This window comes from Oncorhynchus keta, chromosome 14 (assembly GCF_023373465.1).
Source record: "Oncorhynchus keta strain PuntledgeMale-10-30-2019 chromosome 14, Oket_V2, whole genome shotgun sequence".
Lineage (NCBI taxonomy): Eukaryota > Metazoa > Chordata > Actinopteri > Salmoniformes > Salmonidae > Oncorhynchus > Oncorhynchus keta.
Genome location: NC_068434.1, coordinates 21,067,841 through 21,087,288, shown reverse-complemented (window position 1 = coordinate 21,087,288; position 19,448 = coordinate 21,067,841). Strand labels below are relative to the sequence as shown.

At 41.2% G+C, this 19,448-nt stretch overlaps 2 protein-coding genes and 1 pseudogene across 4 annotated transcripts in view; 2 read left to right on the top strand and 1 right to left on the bottom strand.

Annotated features, from left to right (window-relative positions):
- pcsk5b (proprotein convertase subtilisin/kexin type 5b) overlaps positions 1-2,885 on the top strand; it is a 62,083-nt gene extending 59,198 nt beyond the window's left edge. Inside the window, exons 33-37 of the mRNA XM_035785028.2 lie at positions 166-343; positions 540-757; positions 1,159-1,265; positions 1,384-1,579; positions 1,850-2,885. Of these exons, the coding sequence (XP_035640921.2) occupies positions 166-343; positions 540-757; positions 1,159-1,265; positions 1,384-1,579; positions 1,850-2,271 (1,121 nt within the window). The 3' untranslated portion in view covers positions 2,272-2,885. The remainder of the gene's footprint in view (positions 1-165; positions 344-539; positions 758-1,158; positions 1,266-1,383; positions 1,580-1,849) is intronic.
- A 1,942-nt stretch (positions 2,886-4,827) lies between these two features.
- On the bottom strand, positions 4,828-16,507 carry rfk (riboflavin kinase). 3 transcript variants are annotated; one of them, XM_035785025.2, is made up of 4 exons: positions 15,317-16,507; positions 10,368-10,519; positions 9,358-9,466; positions 4,828-7,699 (listed from the first exon to the last, which is right to left on the bottom strand). In XM_035785025.2, the coding sequence occupies exons 1-4, from the start codon at positions 15,396-15,398 to the stop codon at positions 7,548-7,550; spliced, it is 495 nt and encodes a 164-aa protein (XP_035640918.1). In that variant the 5' UTR covers positions 15,399-16,507; the 3' UTR covers positions 4,828-7,547. The 3 variants fall into 3 exon arrangements, with proteins under 3 accessions (XP_035640918.1, XP_035640919.1, XP_052317240.1); XM_035785026.2 differs by having other exon boundaries at positions 9,364-9,466; positions 15,317-16,491; XM_052461280.1 differs by lacking the exon at positions 15,317-16,507 and adding an exon at positions 14,147-15,291.
- Positions 16,508-17,638: 1,131 nt separating this feature from the next.
- Positions 17,639-18,691, top strand: LOC118394035 (beta-1,3-galactosyl-O-glycosyl-glycoprotein beta-1,6-N-acetylglucosaminyltransferase-like; annotated as a pseudogene).
- The last annotated feature ends 757 nt before the right edge of the window (positions 18,692-19,448 follow it).

Here is a 19,448-nt window from a genome sequence, read left to right as displayed (position 1 = left end):
CACCCGTCAGCACTGACTTCCAATTAATGAAAATGTCCAAGTAGTCTCTCCCTGTTTCTGTCTGTTTTCTTATGGTTTTGTTCGTAATGAACATGACTCAGTTGTTCTGTGATGATATGATGTGTGTTCTTCCTCTAACCGTGTTGCTTTTTCTGTGCTCGTCAGACAACACCTGTGTGAATGAGTGTCCGGTGGGTTTCTATGGTGATGGGGACGAGCGTGTGTGCGAGCGATGTCACTTCAGCTGTGTGTCGTGTGTGGGACGCCACAGTGTCCAGTGTGCAGCGTGTAAACCCAGCCTGTTCAAACATGGACGCAGCTGTGTCGAGACCTGTGGTGACAGGTAGGAGACGCACACACATTAGTGAAGTCTGAAGAGCCAATCATCACTTATAAGTTACAGCCAAGTTTAACCCTGGGTGCCAGTCTGTTTCTGATTTTTTTTGTGGGAAAAGGAGTTGGCAGGTGAGCAGAAACAGGCATCTTCACCGTTTGTGATGAACCGTCACAAGTTCTTTACGTCTCTCCCTTTCTGTAAGTCACTTCGGTAATACCATCACCTGGACTTGCGACCGGTGTGACCCGTCGTGTAGCAAGTGCAGGGGTAGGGGCAGTGGGGACTGCCTGAACTGCCGTGATGGGTACTTCTACCTGAAGCAGTCGGGCCAATGCCTCCAGACGTGCCCCACAAACTACTTCCCTGACACCAGAGCCAAAATCTGCCGCAAGTGCCACCCCACCTGCAAGACCTGCGAAGGTAAAGGCCAAATGGAACTCGCGCTCAACCTGCAATAAGGGAGAGACACAACCTAGAGACACAAGTAGCAAAGATCAACTCACTTTACTTGCATCACCTGAATAGCAATATCAACTGCTGCACTGGTTTGCATGGATATCACTTAAATCTAGTAAAAGCTCAGACTTGAAAGTTACTAGGATGTAGTGATGGTAATGTGAGCCAAGCAGCATTGACTTTGTTGAGTAGGAAGGTCATTTGATCGTCCAGAAAAGGTGGTGAGTATGTTGAATTTGTGGCACAGAATTCCTGTTTTTCACTAAATGTAGCATTACAAACGGTGTGCCATATTGAATGCTGTACTACTGACTTCTTAGTAAGTATGACAATGTTGAGTTCCTTCCTCTGTTCTCTGTTTGCAGATGAGGGAGCCCTGTTCTGTAAGTCGTGCTTCGAGGGCTTCAGGTTTTTTGGAGGGATATGTGACTCTCCCTGTCTTGTAGGACTTTACGCTGCTTCAGCTATTTGGGTAACTCCCTCTACGGCCTCCTTCTCCAGTTCTGGTGCTAAAAATTAGTAATTATCCCAATAACTGGGAATATTCAACATCCCAGTCTGATCATCTGTGCATGTATGTGTGTTTCTAGGGCTTGGATCCACAGTGTGAGAAGTGTGACCCGTCCTGTCTGGACTGTAAGGGTCCTGGTCAGTGGAACTGCACTGTGTGTCCAGCCAGCCAGCTCCTAGCTGACGACGGCCGCTGTCTGTCCTGTTGCGGCAACGAGACCAGACACGACGGCAGCCCCCTCCCCCGAGAGTGTTGTGACTGCCGGGCATCACAAAGTAAGCAAAGCCCCGCCCCTTTGCACTTTCCCATGGTTTATTTGACCATGTGAAAGCGAGCTACTGGTTAAATACCACAATGCAGGTTTGATTGAATTGGACTCTAGGTCTAAGCCATGCTGTATTGTGTGGTTGTATAACAAATGTGCTCTTGGCAAAAAAAATATATATTGCAAGTTACAACATAAATATCAAAGCACTATACTTTCTGTGGTGACTATTCACTGACCCCTAACCTTGACCCTTTACCTCCCACTGTGTCATCCCCAGTGGAGTGCGTCTTTGGGGTGAACTTTGTGTTCCTGGGCATCGAGGAGCTGCCAGAGGGGCATCTCAAGGTCTTCATTCTGGCCATCGTGCTCCTGGTGTCGGTCCTGGGTGCCACTGTCTTCCTGTTCCTCCACTTGCGCTCCAAAGCGGGTGCTGGTTTACCCCAGACGAAGGCCAATGGCTACAAGAAGCTGGGCGCCAATGGGGGCTGGGCTGGGTCAGACTTAGACCCCGCTTCCTCCATTGGCGACTACAGTGACCGCATCGTTGAGGATGACGAGGAGGAAGAAGATGACGATGATGAAGATATTGTGTATATGGGTCCGGATGGTACAGTGTATCGGAAGTTTAAGTATGGACTCCTGGAGGAAGACGAGGACATTGAGATGGATTATGACGACGAGAGCTATTCCTTCAGATAAAGAGGAATGTAAACACAACCAGAAACCCTCAGGCGTGCCCACTACTTTTATACAATATTTATTACCTTCTGTAGTAGTGACATATCCCAAGATGTTTACACACAAACACCTCTAAAATGTTTCCTGACCTCGATAGTGAAGATCTAAATATTTGGCACAGTAGTAGGGCTTAATATGAGGGTCTTTGAGGGAATTTCTTAAATAGTGCATTGTATTTTAGACTTACAGGTTGGTTTGACATTTTTGAGTTTTTATTTGGACTTCTAAGGGTTACTTTGTCATTTTAGTTCACTATTGAAGTCCAAGCACTTTGTAATCAATATTGCGAGACGAATGAGACAGAGGCTGATCGCATCACTGAGAGATTCATCCAGTTTCACTCATGCACTGCTAAAGGGACAGTAAGATAGAGGTGAAAATATTTTTATGTCACTTATTTTGATTATAGAATTGGAGCTCGTAAAAATACTTAATCTCCCTGAGTTTTTGGATCCCATGCATGTGAAAGAGTAGTGTTGATTTATAATAATCAGAAAGATAAATGTTCTCTTTGTTGAGGTGAATCAATGTTTACTTGAATAAAGTTGGAGTTACTGTGAGAATGTTTTCTGGAATTCTGCTGAGTCATTGTCATGAATGATTAACACACACAAAAATGTACTGAGGTATTTCAGTTGGGTCACTTCAACATAACACATGGGCTGTGGCTGAAAACTTTACTAGCTGTTAGAACCTTGCTTCATTCTCAGTAGTTGGTATTCAGACTTACCTTACGGGTAGGTATAACAGGCTTGGTTGCGTGTTGTATAAATGTCGTTCAACCACTGAAAACCCTCCCACTTGCTGGCCAACATATTTTCCTGTGAAGTTATTCAATAGGGTTTTCAATACATTTGTCTTAAAACATCCCTTTAAATACGGTGTAACTTAAATTAGAATTTTGTCCACAGACTAGAATCAATCAAGAAAGGGTTCAGTCAATAAAAGACACATTTTAACACCAACTGGTAGATTTAAAAAATGTATCTGATTTTGTAGATTATTTTGGCAAATTTTAGGGTTAGGAAAGTATGTATGAATCATAAAAAAAATAGTTTGGAGAGTCTTCCCATATGAAATATATTGATGAATTCTGAAAATTGCCACATTCAGTTCTTTAACCCATTGTAATGTTGGAAGATTAGTGTACATAGAATTATAATAGGGAGAATAGTGTACATTAGTAGGCTATACCCTTGTCTGTTACCTGCACTAACTATGGAACTGGGTGATGACACAGCCAAGCATTGTGCCATGTGTCAAGTTCAAACTGTTACGCCTTGGTCTGAGCTCCACTCCATAACCTCTTCTTAAAAATATTATCAACTGTTACTAATGATCCTCAGCAACAACAACATACTTGCCGTGACAACGTTTACAGAGGAAGAAAAGTAAGGTAAACGAAACAATGTAATTAAATAGAATGATAATGTAGGCTATTCCATTGTTGTCCATTTGTTTACTCCAATTAGGGAAGGGGTGGTAGGGTTAGGGGAAAATAATAAAATATACAAATGTAGACTATATACCAACTGAAGGGAACTTACAGTAAATTGGCAGTTGAATATGTTATTTGGCCTACTAACAGTCAATACTGATTGGGGTATTTAACATGATAGAAATAGGAAACAGAGAAAGTTGGGGTTACCTATAATTAAGACATTTGAGAGTGCCCACGCCTGCAAGTTAAAAGGCAGTACAATTGTTATTCTGCATAATGGCACAGCATATATACTTTAACGTGTGAAATATGGGAAAGTTGATATGCTAAATTGGTTGTCATGACTGGATTCACGTTTCCAGCGATTATAAGGTAAAATATATCTTAAACACGTGTCATTTATATTTACAATTCCTTTATCCAGACGGATTACTCATTTATCTAGCTCTTATCAATAGCACCTATCAATTTGTAAATTACAGTGCATGGAGAATGCTGTTATTTCTATCGAAAAAATGTATTCAATCTCCACCCACAACAATAAGCAGGTGAATAGCATGATTTTCTCATGCTGAAGTTCAAGGTCAGAATACACAGAGAGAAAAGTGCATAAAAGGGATTAACATTCCATTTATGCACACTTAACTCGGGTTGGAATCGGGCCAAAGTGCATTGGATGAGAAAATCCAGCCTCTCCCTGAGACCTCCTCCAAAGCGCTTTCAGAGGAATTGAGGAGACGAGGACTAAGAAAACAAGGATTTGATGGATAATAACAGACACAGCTTTGATACTTCTTGTCCCTTGTTATTGACAGAGTAGGCTATCCCAAACATACAGTGTGTTGTCTCATGGCCCTCTGAGGCCACATATGTAACCAGACATTTACTTGTGTTGTGATATTTTATGCATTTGAGGGAACCATATTCAATAACATTGTATGTAGTGTAATTCCTGGAAAGAAACTACTTGCAACAACCCAATTTCCAATGAAGCAGAAATGTCCTACCCCACCATAAAATATACAATAGCACTGAAAGCTGATTGAATGTGAACAATGAGAGGGTGAGACGAGACATGCATCTTTGTACGTTTAATAAGAAAAAGGGCTCTATTCCAGCCGCATCGCTTCAGATTTATAGATTGAATAGAGCCATACAACTTCAAGCAGGATCATACAGCAAGGTTCTGAAAATGAGCCCAACACACACAATGGGTCCCTGAACACAGACCCATGGTTAACTGTGATGACAAATATACACAGTTTCGCTTTCTCATATTTTTTTAATTCAAAACTATAACTCAGGACATGTTACTTCGTCAACAATTACAGCATTGCATGGTCTGATTTTGTTACATAGAAAAGAACTGTCAAATCTGTATGCCTTCACAGTTGAAATAACAAAGAATAGTTTGTACTGGAGGTCTGGAAAATCCAAGAGTTACTTGGAAAGAATTTGAATGATTTACAAGGAGGCCTATCCAGTTAAAACACATTTTGGGAACAATTAACATTCTGCCCATCACACACTTTATAAAGGAACAAACAAAAGCAGAATGCAAATGGAAGAACAAAAGTGGAGAAGAATCAGGTGACACTGGTTCATGACATTGTCTGATTCTACTAAGCAGTCTCAACTGAGCTAAATGTTTTCCTTGTTTAGTGATGAGATCATATGTTGGCTGAGAGTGGTGGTTCGGTGCCAAACTGGAGAGCAACCCTACAACACTATTACTACCAGATGCCATCGAGGAGTAGTTACCTAATCCAACACTAATGCATAGGCTACTTGATCAGAAATATGAGCCATGTTTTTGGATAGTTCAATGAGAGTTTCTAGCTACACTGATTTATAGAACATCTCTGACAGTACGTATATAAAGGGCACAACGATCAAAACACAGCTACAAAACGAGCTGCTTCATGGTCTGGGGAGGTTTGTATTGTTTATACAATTACCACAGAGTACACTGACCTCATTAACCAGACCTTGGCCTTCAGAGTAATGCCATTACAGGCTGAAAACTGGAGCTGGGAAAAACAGACACAAACAAAATGTCCCTTCTTGAGTTGTGTTTGCTTACTGTATGTTTTACTACAGTAGTATGGTGATAGCTAGCGTTACAAGATAAAAGTATACTGGTTTAATGGAATAACTGCTTATAATATCTTTACATGGTGGGATGCTAAGATAATACATGTAGTAGAAGCCATGTTTCACTAATCCTCTTCCCTGGTGCTTGTCCACAACAAACTGATGATAGGGAAAGTCAGATTAGTCAGACAATCTATATGTTGTATATGTTGGGCTGTGACGATATGTGTGCGAATGTGGTACTAAGGCACAGTACTGCCAACCAGTCAGGCGTATAGGTCCGGGGAACACAGTAATTAGTCCCCTCTTCTACAACTGGTGCTCCGAGTCACTATTCTAACCAGAAACCTTCCCTAAGGACTTTTAGGTGCTAGGCGAGATGCTTATCTCAGCCATTTGCATAGCGTTCAATATGACATTGTATCGATTTACATATGCATCTATCAACTGCTTACTACATACAGTACATTTTCTGCATGAAGGGGAATTTAAGGTCAGCTGCAATAAAAAGGCCAGGATATCTTTGAGAGGAATATAGTCTCTTATTTCCAGAGTCGGTCTACGAAAACAGTAATATATTATGAATAGCCATGTTTTTTCCTCTGCCAATATTAGACTCTTAAATACAGTACATCTCAAATCACATTAACTCAAATTATTTTTAACAACGAGGCTATTTACAGCAGCTATAAAGCTCTCAACACTCCTCTGTCCTCTGAGAAAATGACAAAGAAAAAAAAACATGCATCTGTAGAGAATGAGGCCTGGACTTACTCCTCTTGTACCATATCATTGCTCATCTCAGTGGAATTAGGGTCCAAACATGGTTAAGTCAGTAAAAACTACATTGTTGAAACTTTCAGACACTTAAGTGGGGCCATTTGGTTATTTTCTCCCTCACAAAACTTAAATAATATTTCCCTCATTTGTGGGGAGGTAAAATGCTGGATTTGACCAATGAGGAACTATACAAATGAAGGACATCGGAAAGCTGGAGCTACATTGGCATTTTCTCCAACCATGTAGCTCAAAATCTGAGGGGGTAGGGACAGAATAGAGAATAGATACTCTCATTCACAGATTTGGTCTACGAAAACAGTAATATATTATAAATACTAGCCCTACTGTACATCAAATAAAATAAAGCACTTGAATTCAGCAAAGTGTATAATGCAATTATTTAGCCTAGATTACATGCAATATACGTTGAGGACCTCTCTGCTTCAAGGCAGACATTTTTAATACATCTGAATATGAAAAGGATGAATAAACTTTGACGGCAAAGCTGAGACTAAACTCCAATTCTAAACCAATACAAAATGACCATTCATTTCTATTAGCAGTGGTTTGATGGTACAGGGCTTGTGACGAGAGACAATTTGTTCCCCCTCAAAACACAAAGATCACATTCACTTGCACATTATCTTGCATTAACTGGGTCGTGTTCATTAGGCATCAAACTTGTCCGACAAAGAAACTTGTTCTCCATTGGAAAAAGTTTGTAATGGTTTTTGGTATTGTGCCCTAATGAACAAGACCATGGTCTAAATGTAGCTTCAGATCAGATACAAAGATTTGATCCTCAAAACAAAATCTCTACAGAGGACTGAATAAGTAGCATATTGGCCATTGGTGTGGTAGTGATTACAGAGAGAAAGACAGAGCAGAGCAAAGACAAGAGAGCCCATTAGTTGTTCAGAAGTCAGTGGCCATTCATGATCTTGTTGGACGTTGTCATGGACGTGCTGGTGGTGGCTCTAAAGAAGTTGTCCTCTTTGAGTTTGAGGTGTTCTGGGAGCTCCAGGTTTCTCTTGGCCTCCTCAATGTCATGGTTGATTGCTGCTATGAGGGCATCTGAAAAAAACAGAGACAGGTGAGAATGTGTTGCCTTAGGTCTCTGAGGATTGCAGTGTGTACACGGATGGGGGAAAGTGTGTGTGTGTGTGTGTCAGAATGTGTGTGTGATATAGATATATACAATACCAGTCAAAAGTTTGGAAACCTACTCATTCAAGAATTTCTTTATTTTGACTATTTTCTACATTGTAGAATAATAGTGAAGACATAAAAACTATGAAATAACACATATGGAATCATGTAGTAACTAAAAAAAGTGTTAAATATATTTGGATTTGTTTGAGATTCTTCAAAGTAGCCACCCTTTGCCTTGACGACAGCTTTGCACACTCTTGACATTCTCTCAACCAGCTTCATGAGGTAGTCACCTAAAACGCATTTCAATTAAACAGGTGTGCCTTGTAAAAGTTCATTTGTGGAATTGCATTCCTTCTTAATGTGTTTGAGCCAAGCAGTTGTGGTAGGGTTGGTATACCGAAGCCCTATTTGGTAAAAGACCATGTCCATATTATGGCAAGAACTGCTCAAATAAGCAAAGAGAAACGACAGTCCATCATTACTTTAAGACAAAGGTCAGTCAATATGGAATATTTCAAGAACTTAGAAAGTTTCTTCAAGTGCAGTTGCAAAAACCATCAAGCACTGACTTGCCTAGTTAAATAAAGTTTAAATAAAAATAAAAGCACTATGATGAGTGGCTCTCATGAGGACCGCCACAGGGAGTGAAGAGTTAACTCTAATGAACATATCCTCTGCGGCAGAGGTACCAACCTCAAATTGCTGCCCAAATAAATGCTTCAGAGTTCAAGTAACAGACACATCTCAACATCAACTGTTCAGAGGAGACTGCGTGAATCAGGCCTTCATTGTTCGAATTGCTACAAAGAAACCACTACTAAAGGACACCAATAAGAAGACTTGCTAGGGTCAAGAAACATGAGTATTTGATGAGACAATTTTTGATTTTTGGTTCACAGAGTAGGTGAATGGATGATCTCCGCATGTGTGGTTCCCACCGTGAAACATGGAGGTGTGATGGTGTGGGGGTGCTTTGCTGGTGACACCGTCAGTGATTTATGTAGAATTCAAGGCACACTTAACCAGCATGGCTACCACCGCATTTTGCAGAGATATGCCATCTCATCTGGTTTACGCTTAGTGGGACTATCATTTGTTTTTCAACAGGACAATAACCCAACACACCTCCAGGCTGTGTAAACGCTATTTGACTAAGAAGAGTGAATGAGTGCTGCATCAGATGACCTGGCCTCCACAATCACCCGACCTCAACCCAATTGAGATGGATTGGGATGAGTTTGACCGCAGAGTGAAGGAAATAGAGCCAACAAGTGCTCAGTATATGTGGGAACTCCTTCAAGACTACTGGAAAAGCATTCCAGGTGACTACCTCACGAAGCTCGTTGAGAATGTCAAGAGTCTGCAAAGCTGTCATCAAGGCAAAGGGTGGCTACTTTGAAGAATCTCAAGTAACACTTGGTTACTACATGATTTAATGTGTTAATTCATAGTTTTGATGTCTCCACTATTATTCTACAATGTAGAAAACAGTAAAAATAAAGAAAAACCCTTGAATGAGGTGGTGTGTCCAAACTTTTGACTGGTACTGTATCTCACACACGTACACCAGTACTCACTCTTACCAAGCGAGTCATAGCTCCTCTCTGGACGGATGTAGCCCACCATGACTACACTGAGGATCTGTCCATAGAAATCTTCCTTAAATGTGTGTATCACATGAGTCTCCTGCAATAGACATCTGAATCAATAACCATCAGCACGCGACCACTACAAGTCCCAATAAACATACATACTAAGGAAAACAAAGCAGTCAACACTACCACCAAGTCTGATTCTCTTCAGAAATCAGTCTTCATATCCACCACAAAACACACTAACAATACAAGTCAAATAAGAATGTTTACACTAGGGTTGGGCAGGTATACAATCATTTTGAAATATCGGCGGTATGATAATAAATGACAACGTTTGCACTTTTTAAACAAATAACTGCAATCAATGTGTGCACTGGTTGAAAGATAAAGCTACTTTTTATTCCCCAACGCAGTGAGTGTCATCTTATGCCAATGTCCACAAACCTATGTATTGACAAAGGTTTTTGACAAGCCATAGTCACGGCACTACTAAAATGTCTATGACAGGGTCATCACTAGTTAACAAAACCACCGTCATAATTATGGCTAAACCCTGCTCATTTCTACAATATCTATTGAAAATGTATTTTAAACCTAACCAACACCACACTGTTAACCCTATGTCTAAACCCTAACCTTAAATTAGGTCTAAAAAGCTAGCCAATTTGGACTTTGTGGCTGTGTTAACTAGTGATGACCCTATGGCAATGTGTGTTGAGATGGGTATAACATATACCAGGATAATACCAGATAAGGTAGTATGACATCATACCGGATAATACCGTATAAGGTAGTATGGTATAAGGTAGCATGACAATCTGAATAGCACCCAACACCTTGTAGAGTCCATGCCAAAACTAATTGAGGCTGTTCTGAGGGCAAAAGGGGGTGAAACTCAATATTAGGAAGGTGTTCCTAATGTTTTGTATACCCAGTGTATATAGGCTTAAATAATTGTATATATACTATATGGGTGGGAAAGCTGCACTTGCCATGGATTTCTTGGTGTTTTTGTAGTAGGGGTTCCAGCCGATGCTCATCACCATCTTGTGGATGTCTCCGCTGCCCACACATGCCCAGCCATAGTAGATCCCTGTGCTGATGTCGCCAGGGAGGTGCTCCACCACAGAGTCTGGGAAGTTGGCTGATCAGAAGAGACATTAAAAGGACATTTAAGTCAATCAATCCGATGTGTCTGCAGTGAGTGTCCATTTGATCACTAACCCACTCAATAAAAAGGACAACAAAGGTATTTCCATGTTTGTCTGAAAAGGGTAAGGTTGACTTCACCAGCAATAGTCTTAACTTGACAGTATTCTTATTGACCAAGTAATCACATTCCATCAAATGCATTTCTGCCTGACCTTGTAAGGACGCTTTTATCATATTTCATGTTGGAAGCAGAATCCCTTTAGGCTTCCATGAATGACATTGAAAACGAAGCAACGTGTTAAGCCAAAACCTAACAGCTTTACTGGCTACGGTCACATACAAGAGAAACGGGTTAGCCTACCATCTAGAAGTCGACCGATGAATCGGAATGGCCGATTAATTAGGGCCGACTTCAAGTTTTCATAACAATCGGAAATCGGTATTTTCGGACACTGATTTTGCCTTTTTTTTTACACCTTTATTTAACTACGCAAGTCAGTTAAGAACACATTCTTATTGTCAATGACAGCCTAGGAACGGTGGGTTAACTGCCTTGTTCAGGGGCAGAACGACAGATTTTCTCCTTGTCAGCTCTGGGATTCAATCTTGCAACCTTACGGTTAACTAGATCAACGCTCTAACCACCTGCCTCTCATTGCACTCCACAAGGAGCCTGCCTGTTACGCAAATGCAGTAGAAGCCAAGGTAAGTTGCTAGCTAGCATTAAACTTATCTAATAAAAAACAATCAATCATAATCACTAGTTAAACTAGTAATATCCTAAACCATGTGTAGTTATCTAGCGTGTCCTGCGTTGCATATAATCGATGTAACGCTAGGGGGTGATTTAACAAAAGCGGAAAAGAAAAAAAAGCACAATTGTTGCACGACTGTACCTAACCACCAATGCCTTTCTTAAAATCAATACACAGAAGTATATATTTTTAAACCTGCATATTTAGCTAAAGGAAATCCAGGTTAGCAAGCAATATTAACCAGGTGAAATTGTGTCACTTCTCTTGCGTTCATTGCACGCAGAATCAGGGTATATGCAACAGTTTGGGCAGCCTGGCTCATTGCGACCTAATTTGCCAGAATTTTACATAATTATGACATAACATTGAAGGTTGTACAATGTAACAAGAATATTTAGACTTTGGGATGCCACCCGTTGGATAAAATACAGAACGGTTCCGCATTTCACTGAAATAAAATGTTTCGTTGTCGAAATTATAGTTTCCGGATTCGACCATATTAATGACCAAAGGCTCGTATTTCTGTGTTTTATTATAATTACGTCTATGATTTGATAGAGCAGTCTGAGCGATGGCAGGCAGCAGCAGGCTCGTAAGCATTCATTCAAACAGCACTTTTGTGCGTTTTGCAAGTAGCTCTTCGCAAGCACAGCGCTGTTTATGACTTCAAGCCTATCAGCCTAATGGCTGGTGTAAGCAATGTGAAATGGCTAGCTAGTTAGCGGGGTGCGAGCTAATAGCGTTTCAAATGTCACTGGCTCTGAGACTTGGAGTAGTTGTTCCTTTTGTTCTGCATGGGTAACGCTGCTTTGAGGGTGGCTGTTGTCGTGGAGTTCCTGGTTCGAGCCCAGGTAGGGGCTAGGAGAGGGACGGAAGCTATACTGTTACACTGGCAATACTAAAGTGCCTATAAGAACATCCAATAGTCAAAGGTATATGAAATACACATGGTATAGAGAGAAATAGTCCTATAAATACTATATTAACTACAACCTAAAACCTCTTACCTTGGAATATTGAAGTCTCATGTTAAAAGGAACCACCAGCTTTCATATGTTCTCATGTGAAGGTTTACCTTCAAACTTAGTGCTTCTTTGCTTGACATGGGAAAATCAAAACAAATAAGCCAAGACATCAGAAAAGAAAATTGTAGCCCTCCACAAGTTTGGAAATTGCTCCCAAGGATGAACCAAACACCTGAAGGTGCCACGTTTATCTGTACAAACAATAGTACGCAAGTATAAACACCATGAGACCACACAGCCGTCATACCGCTCAGGAAGGACACACGTTCTGTCTCCTAGAGATGAACGTACTTTGGTGCGAAAAGTGCCAATCTCAGAACAACAGCAAAGGACTAGGATTAAATGTCAGGAATTGTGAAAAACTGAGTTTAAATGTATTTGGCTAAAGTGTATGTAAACTTCCAACTTCAACTGTAAATTACTGCAGTTTAAGACCATCCATAGAACACACAGTACTATATGCCAGTGAAACTGAATATCATGCACTCAGAAATATAATTCCTCTGCCAGAGGTGGTAAACATAGGGGACATATATTTGCATGTTATCTTGTGAAGGCTGGCTGAATTCTGGCAAAGAGTATGTTATTTATCTCTGCATGTCTAGATTCTCCCTTGTTTTTGTTTGCTTGGGAATGTTGATAATGGAGACTTATCAGAAGATAGCTGCTAAAAAATGCATTGCCATTAATTGCAAGGTTGGTTATCCTCCCACAAATGCTACAATGGATGGCAGAAATGTCAAATTATGCATCACTAGATTTGATTTATTAAGGGTATACTGTGCAACTTTCATAAGGTCTGGGTGCCTTACATGAAATACTGTATGCCAAAAGGGGTCTATATTGAAAAGTTTTTTTTTTTAGGTTGCACAGTTACAAGTAGATTATTATTTTCATGGCACACGAGACACCAGTCTGATTTGTGCCCGTCTCATTGGACTAATCTATTGAGGAGGCCGGGAAATACCACGGTCCAAGAATATGGGGATTGTGACTCAGATACACAAGGCATGACTATGACTAGAATGCGCTGTCTCCCGCCATTTCGTTGGTATTTCATTGTGTGCATTGTTAGCTGTGTCTATCAATTCCCCATTACATACATCACCAGTGGTAGCCTACATTTAGCATTAATTCCCATTATTTCTCATCTGTACTGTTTGGTTATGGTAATTCATGTTAATGCATTATTACGGTAATTTACTGTCCTCATTGTCGGAGTGGACATGTGATTTGCAGAACTCAATCTATGCTACACTTGTGAGAAACAAGTTTTTGTTTATTTATTTGTCAATTAATATTCTCTCTTTTGTTTTTAACGCTCCTGTCAACTTAGTTCACTCTGTCTGTAACAGATTGTAGTTTTGGGAACAGAAAACTGTAATGAGATGTTTCATCTTTGAGTAAATTATCTTGTTCCATCTTCTCCCACTGCTGGCCACTAGGCTTCTGCTAACTACCATATTTGGTACCGAGTGGAAAAGCCAACTGAATGCTTCACATTTATACATCCGGTGAAATATCTCTCATTGTTCCATCTGTGGTATAACAGAGTGGAATAAGGTTTGTTGACTTCACCCTTTGCTAAAGTCCAAAAAAAAGGCATTGTTTAGGAGTGCAAAGGCGAATTGAGTTATAGCACACACGCACTTCACACAGTTGGCGTTCCATAACATGTGGTCCACACGGCTCACGTGGCAAAATAAATGTACACGTACGTGTTATTCAATCATTGCACCCACACTGCTCACGAGCGTCTGTGTTCTACTTGTGAAGCTCAACGCGCTGCAAGACCTGCCTCTCAAATCTCCTCATTGGTTTTTAGGAGCATATACCCACGTGGATGATTGAAAGATGAACTGAGGTCCACACTCCAGTCGGTTGTAGTAATGTTATGAAGTTGGTTGCCAACCTCCATATAAAAGTCCAAAGAAGAAAAGAGGCCTGAAGGAAGGAGATGACGAGACAAATTTGGTTTACCATTTTATCTGTGGATTAATTGTCAGAGTAGAGAACCGTGTGCATTTCAGGTAAAATAACAACCCAATGTTTATATCCCAGGACCAATTAGCTAGCAACAGCAAGCTAGCTAGCTAAATTGCCATAAATGTTTAATGCTTTTTGACCTGTCCCCAAATTAATATAATTGGTTCAGAGTTTGTTTTGATATTTCCACATTCGTTTCATGGTCGCGTCTGGTGTGGGTGAACAAAATCAATTTGTGCGCGATCTAGTCAGCATGTAACTTAAATATCCAAATATGTGCTACAAATCTTTGTTGTAACTATGGGTCAATCAACACAGCTTCAGTAGTTACCGTTTGTGGCTACAGTAAATAACGTAACGAGCAAATGTGCGTTGTACATATAACATGTCAAATATCTTTCGGGCAAGTCCACCACTAGCTAGTAAAACAACGTTATAACTTAGCTAGGTAGGGTAACTCGAGCATGGACTTCGGTTTCAACTTGCCCCGCGTTTAAGCTTCACATAACTTTTGTTTCTATTTTAGCGACTGGCCACGCACAAGAGCAGTGTGGTTACAATGATTGAATAACATAAGGACATTTATCGCTTTGCGAGCGGTGTGGTAAAAATGGCAGGCTAACTAACGTTAGCTAGCTAGTTATGTAACCGGTAGCTTGCGACACAGACATTGCAGCCAGCTAACGTTAGCCCGGCTGTCTAGCAAACGTTAACTACTGTTGGGAATCCTACTTCAGTCAAATCAAAAGGAAGCTAAAATACTAAATTAGCTAGATTCCTAGCTAAAAGTACTAACGTTAACTAGCACGTGATACATCGTAAACCAATGTTGGCTAACGCGTATGTTGCTAGCAGCAGCAGGTAAGCAGTTAGCTATCAAAAGTGTTAACGTTATGCCGGTGAAGCGTAACGTTAACACACAATCATAAACCAAACATTTAGTTAACTAACGACATGCCATCGAAGCATACCGTTAAGACAAACATTATCATTTTTTAATGTGGACGTTCGCTACGTCGTTACCTGTGGGAATCCCTAGTTCTTTGCTTCCTCGTCCGAATCCTCGAACGACTTCCCCTCGGGAGAAATACGGAAGACTCTTCATGTCTCCTTCTTTCCAGCTGGGGACGGCTTTCAGTTAACGTTAGTTAGCTAGCTAAAAGGTTAGCGGGCTGTATAACTAGTTGGCGAGCTACCTAGTCAAGCCTATAAAGTGTCTCTAAAAAAATATTTCTATACCGTTATCTAACAATACACACTGCCGAGAATGACCTCGAAAGACAGCTAGCGAGCTAACCACTGATAACTAGCAACATAGATGATTCCTACTCAGCGCAAGGACCACAGTTCGCCCTTTAATGCTGAACGCCGAAAATGACAGAACAGTTCTCTTATCTATGCTAAGTTAGCTTGATATACTTATCTTTACCCCCGTTTCCGCTTTGGCCAAGTACCTAGCTAGCCTACTTGAAGTTGTGATTGTGGTCGATTCTTCTTCTGGGGATTTTATATGGCGGTTGGCAACCAACTTTAAGGTGCATCACCGCCACCAACTGGACTGGAGTTTGGACAGGGAAGGAAACCAAGACTGTTCTCAGAGCAGGTCGGCGTTTTTTTTTACCAGGAAATTTTATTTTTAGTAGCAGGTGAGGAGAATTAACGTGGCAGGTTAAGATAATTGTCCTCGACGTGACTCAAACATACAGTATCTAGCTACAACCAGGTCTGCCCTGAGAATCAATCAAATTGAGTTATAAAGCCCTTTTTACATCAGCCTATGTCACAAAGTGCTATACAGAAACCCAGCCTAAAACCACAAACAGCAAGCAATGTAGAAGCAAGGTTTTCACTAATGCATTACTGCATTAGTTCGTGATGCTCTTCGTTTGGTGTGACGCAGACAGGGTTGCGTGAGTGGTGAAACAGAAGAGTCGTCGTCTGTTCTTTTGAGGTTGTTAATGAATTAAAACATACAATCAACCTTCAGTGAAGCCGCTCAATATTTACATTACATTCAGTCATCTAACAGACTCCCTCCAAGAGTGACCCACAGAAGCATCCAGGGTCAACGTCCTGCCCAAGGGCACGTCGACAGATCTCCCAACAAGTCGAAACAGGGAGCCGAACTATCGGACACTGGCCCACGCTCCCAACAGCCAGGCCACCAACCCTCGCAAGATCCCCTCACAGGACAACAAATATCAAAACAGCCAGCAAGGCCAACTGTACTTTAGATTAGGGGCGAAATGTTTGTTTTAGAAGGGGGGTGTCGGTTAAAAACTCCAGCCTACCCAACCTCTCGGAGGCATCCACATGGTCCTAAAGCCCCCCGGGTATCGTTTTTATATCATGTTCCAATGATAAAACTGGGGGAGACGTGTGTGTCTGTGTGTGTGCACGTGTGCTTTTGAATGCGAGGGTGTGTATATGCATGTGTATGTAACCGGTGCGAAATGGTTTGCGAGTTAATGGGGTGAGCGCTAATAGCGTTTCAATTAGTGACGTCATTTGCTCTGAGACCTTGAAGTAGTTGTTTCCCTTGCTCTGCGAGTGCCACGGCTTTTGTGGAGCCTTACTTTGTGGGATGCAGTTGTTGTGTTCAGAGGGTTCGAGCCCAGATTGGGGTGAGGAGAGGGACAGAAGCAACACTGTTACATGTACACACGTACAAGCACCTGTGCAGCCTCAGGCAAACAGGCATGGGATGTAACAGTGTCATTTAAACATACTTTTTTGTTTAGTTTATTTTGACTTTATTTTTTACTTTTAGCCTTGGCTGTCATTCTATGCCCCACCCAGCAACTCCACTCCCACTTGTTTCGAGTTCCACATCCCAAACCTCAGCCCACCCCCACCTATCTCTGTTGGTCACCCTATATGGATTTCTACACGCCATATATCTTTCATCTATGTTGTGATGTTAAACATACAGAACCAGTCAAAAGTTTGGACACACCTATTCATTCAAAGGTTTTTCTTTATTTGACTATTTTCTACACTGTATAATAATAGTCAAGACATCAAAACTATGAAATAACACATATGGAATCATGTTGTAACAAAAAAAGTGTTAAACAAATCAACATATATTTTAGATTCTTCAAAGTAGTCACCCTTTGCCTTGATGACAGCTTTGCACATTCCCTGGCATTCTCTCAACCAGCTTTACCTGGAATGTTTTTCCAACAGTCTTGAAGGAGTTCTCACATATGCTGAGCACTTGTTGGCTGCTTTTCCTTCACTCTGCCGTCCAACTCATCCCAAACCATTTCAATTGGTTTGGTCGGATGATTGTGGAGGACAGGTAATCTAATGCAGCACTCCAACACTCTCCTTCGTGGTCAAATAGCCCGTACACAGCCTTGAGGTGTGTTCGGTCATTGTCCTGTTGAAAAACAAATTATTGTCCAACTAAGCGCAAACCAGGTGGTATGGCGTATCGCTGCAAGTTACTGGAGTACTCACTGAGTTGTGAGGAAGAATACTTCCCCCTGGCCTTCTCGCTGGTTGTCCACCACAAGGTTGAGAACTTTGAGAGGCTGCTTAGAGCCATCTACGACCCCAAAACTTTTACTGCGTCCACGTGGATATAAAGGCCAAAGCGTCCTTCCTTGCTTCCATCAAAGCCATCACATCCTGCTTTGAAAATGTGTTCTTGGCCAGCCAGTCAGTGTCCAGGCTGACATCAACTGTATAAGTGATCTGTACAGGGCTAGTTTACACTGGAAGTATTTCATTAACCTCTGTGGCCAGGACTTCCCCATCAAGACCAACCTGGAGATGGTGCGCAGCCTGTCGCGCTGGAAGAAAGTGCATCAGGTTGTTGATGGCAAACTTCAAAGAACAGAGCAGAACAAAGCTCCTCCGCCCTTTGGTATACCCGTCTTGTCAGGTGGGGCATACATCGTGGTGAATAGGGGCTTTGTGCGTGCTGTGCTGGAGGACAGCAATGTGTTGGCTCTTATTCGTTGGGATAATGAGACTTGGAGTCCTGATGAGTTCCTGTGGGCCACCATCCAGAGGCTTCCTGGCGTGCCCGGCTCCATGCGCCCCAAGTTAGACATGACGGACATGCACGCCCTTTCCAGGCTGGTGAAGTGGCTGTGGTATAAAGGGGTATCTATGTTAAAGTAATGTGTGTATATGGGGCCGGAGACCTGCAGTGGATGCTGCAGCAGCACCACCTCTTTGCCAACAAGTTTGACACGGACCCCATTGCTATCAGATGTCTGGAGGAGCACCTTAAGCGTAAGGCCCTGGCAGAAATATACTAACGCAAATGACTTTGTGTGCTCAAAGTTTCTAACCTGTATTTGTGATCTCTGGGATCCAACTCAAATTTAACTTTTATGGCACCATCTCCGTCTCATCCATCTAAAGATCATCCTAGAAAGAGGTGGTTTTATTGGGATAAATAACCAAACTTATCAAACTTTTAAAATGTCCTGGTGATTTATGTCCTAATGATTATTTACATCAGTGGTCTTACCTTCATATTCCGATTGCTGATTTAATAACGAAACTGAAAGTACAGTGTGATTTGTAAATATGGAGGGGGTATTGATAGTTTTTTGACTGATAATAATATATTCAAGTTTATATTATCTTTCTCTCATACAGAAACTGTTGTGAAAAATCCAGTCCATGTTTTATTACCAATTGATGTTAGAATTCCAGTATTCCATATTATACTAAATAAATAGTTGCGCTACAGAGCTAGTGAACAACAATGTACAGTCGCTAATGAAATTCCTCACACCCCTTGCATGTCTTCACATGCTGCTGCCTTAAAATTCAATCTAAAAAAGGGACTAAATTGTATTGTTTCCCTATCTATCTACACAACCTATTTTACATTTTGAGTGAAAGAAAAGTTATAGAAAATGTTACAAGTTACTCCAAAATACAAATGGAGGATGTATTGATTGCATGTCTTCACACCCGAGTTAATACCTGGTGGAAGCACCTTTGGCAGCCATTACAGCTGTGAATCATTTTGAATAAGACAATGGACAATTTAGGAACACAACACAGAGACATTCTGGTGCGTCTTTGGCATAAAAATGTGTCTAATTGTTCTGCCGAAAAATGTACCTTTATCCCAGGGTTAGGTTTTCAGAAGACTGAGGCGGGTTTCCCTTGGCTTTGCTCCTTT

Excerpts from the sequence above, each read along its gene's own strand:
- rfk (XM_035785025.2), bottom strand. The coding sequence starts at position 15,398 with ATGAAGAGTCTTCCGTATTTCTCCCGAGGGGAAGTCGTTCGAGGATTC. Across the intron at positions 10,520-15,316 it reads AGAACTAGGGATTCCCACAG|CCAACTTCCCAGACTCTGTG; the intron begins GTAACGACGTAG and ends TCTTCTGATCAG. Across the intron at positions 9,467-10,367 it reads AAAACACCAAGAAATCCATG|GAGACTCATGTGATACACAC; the intron begins GCAAGTGCAGCT and ends TGTCTATTGCAG.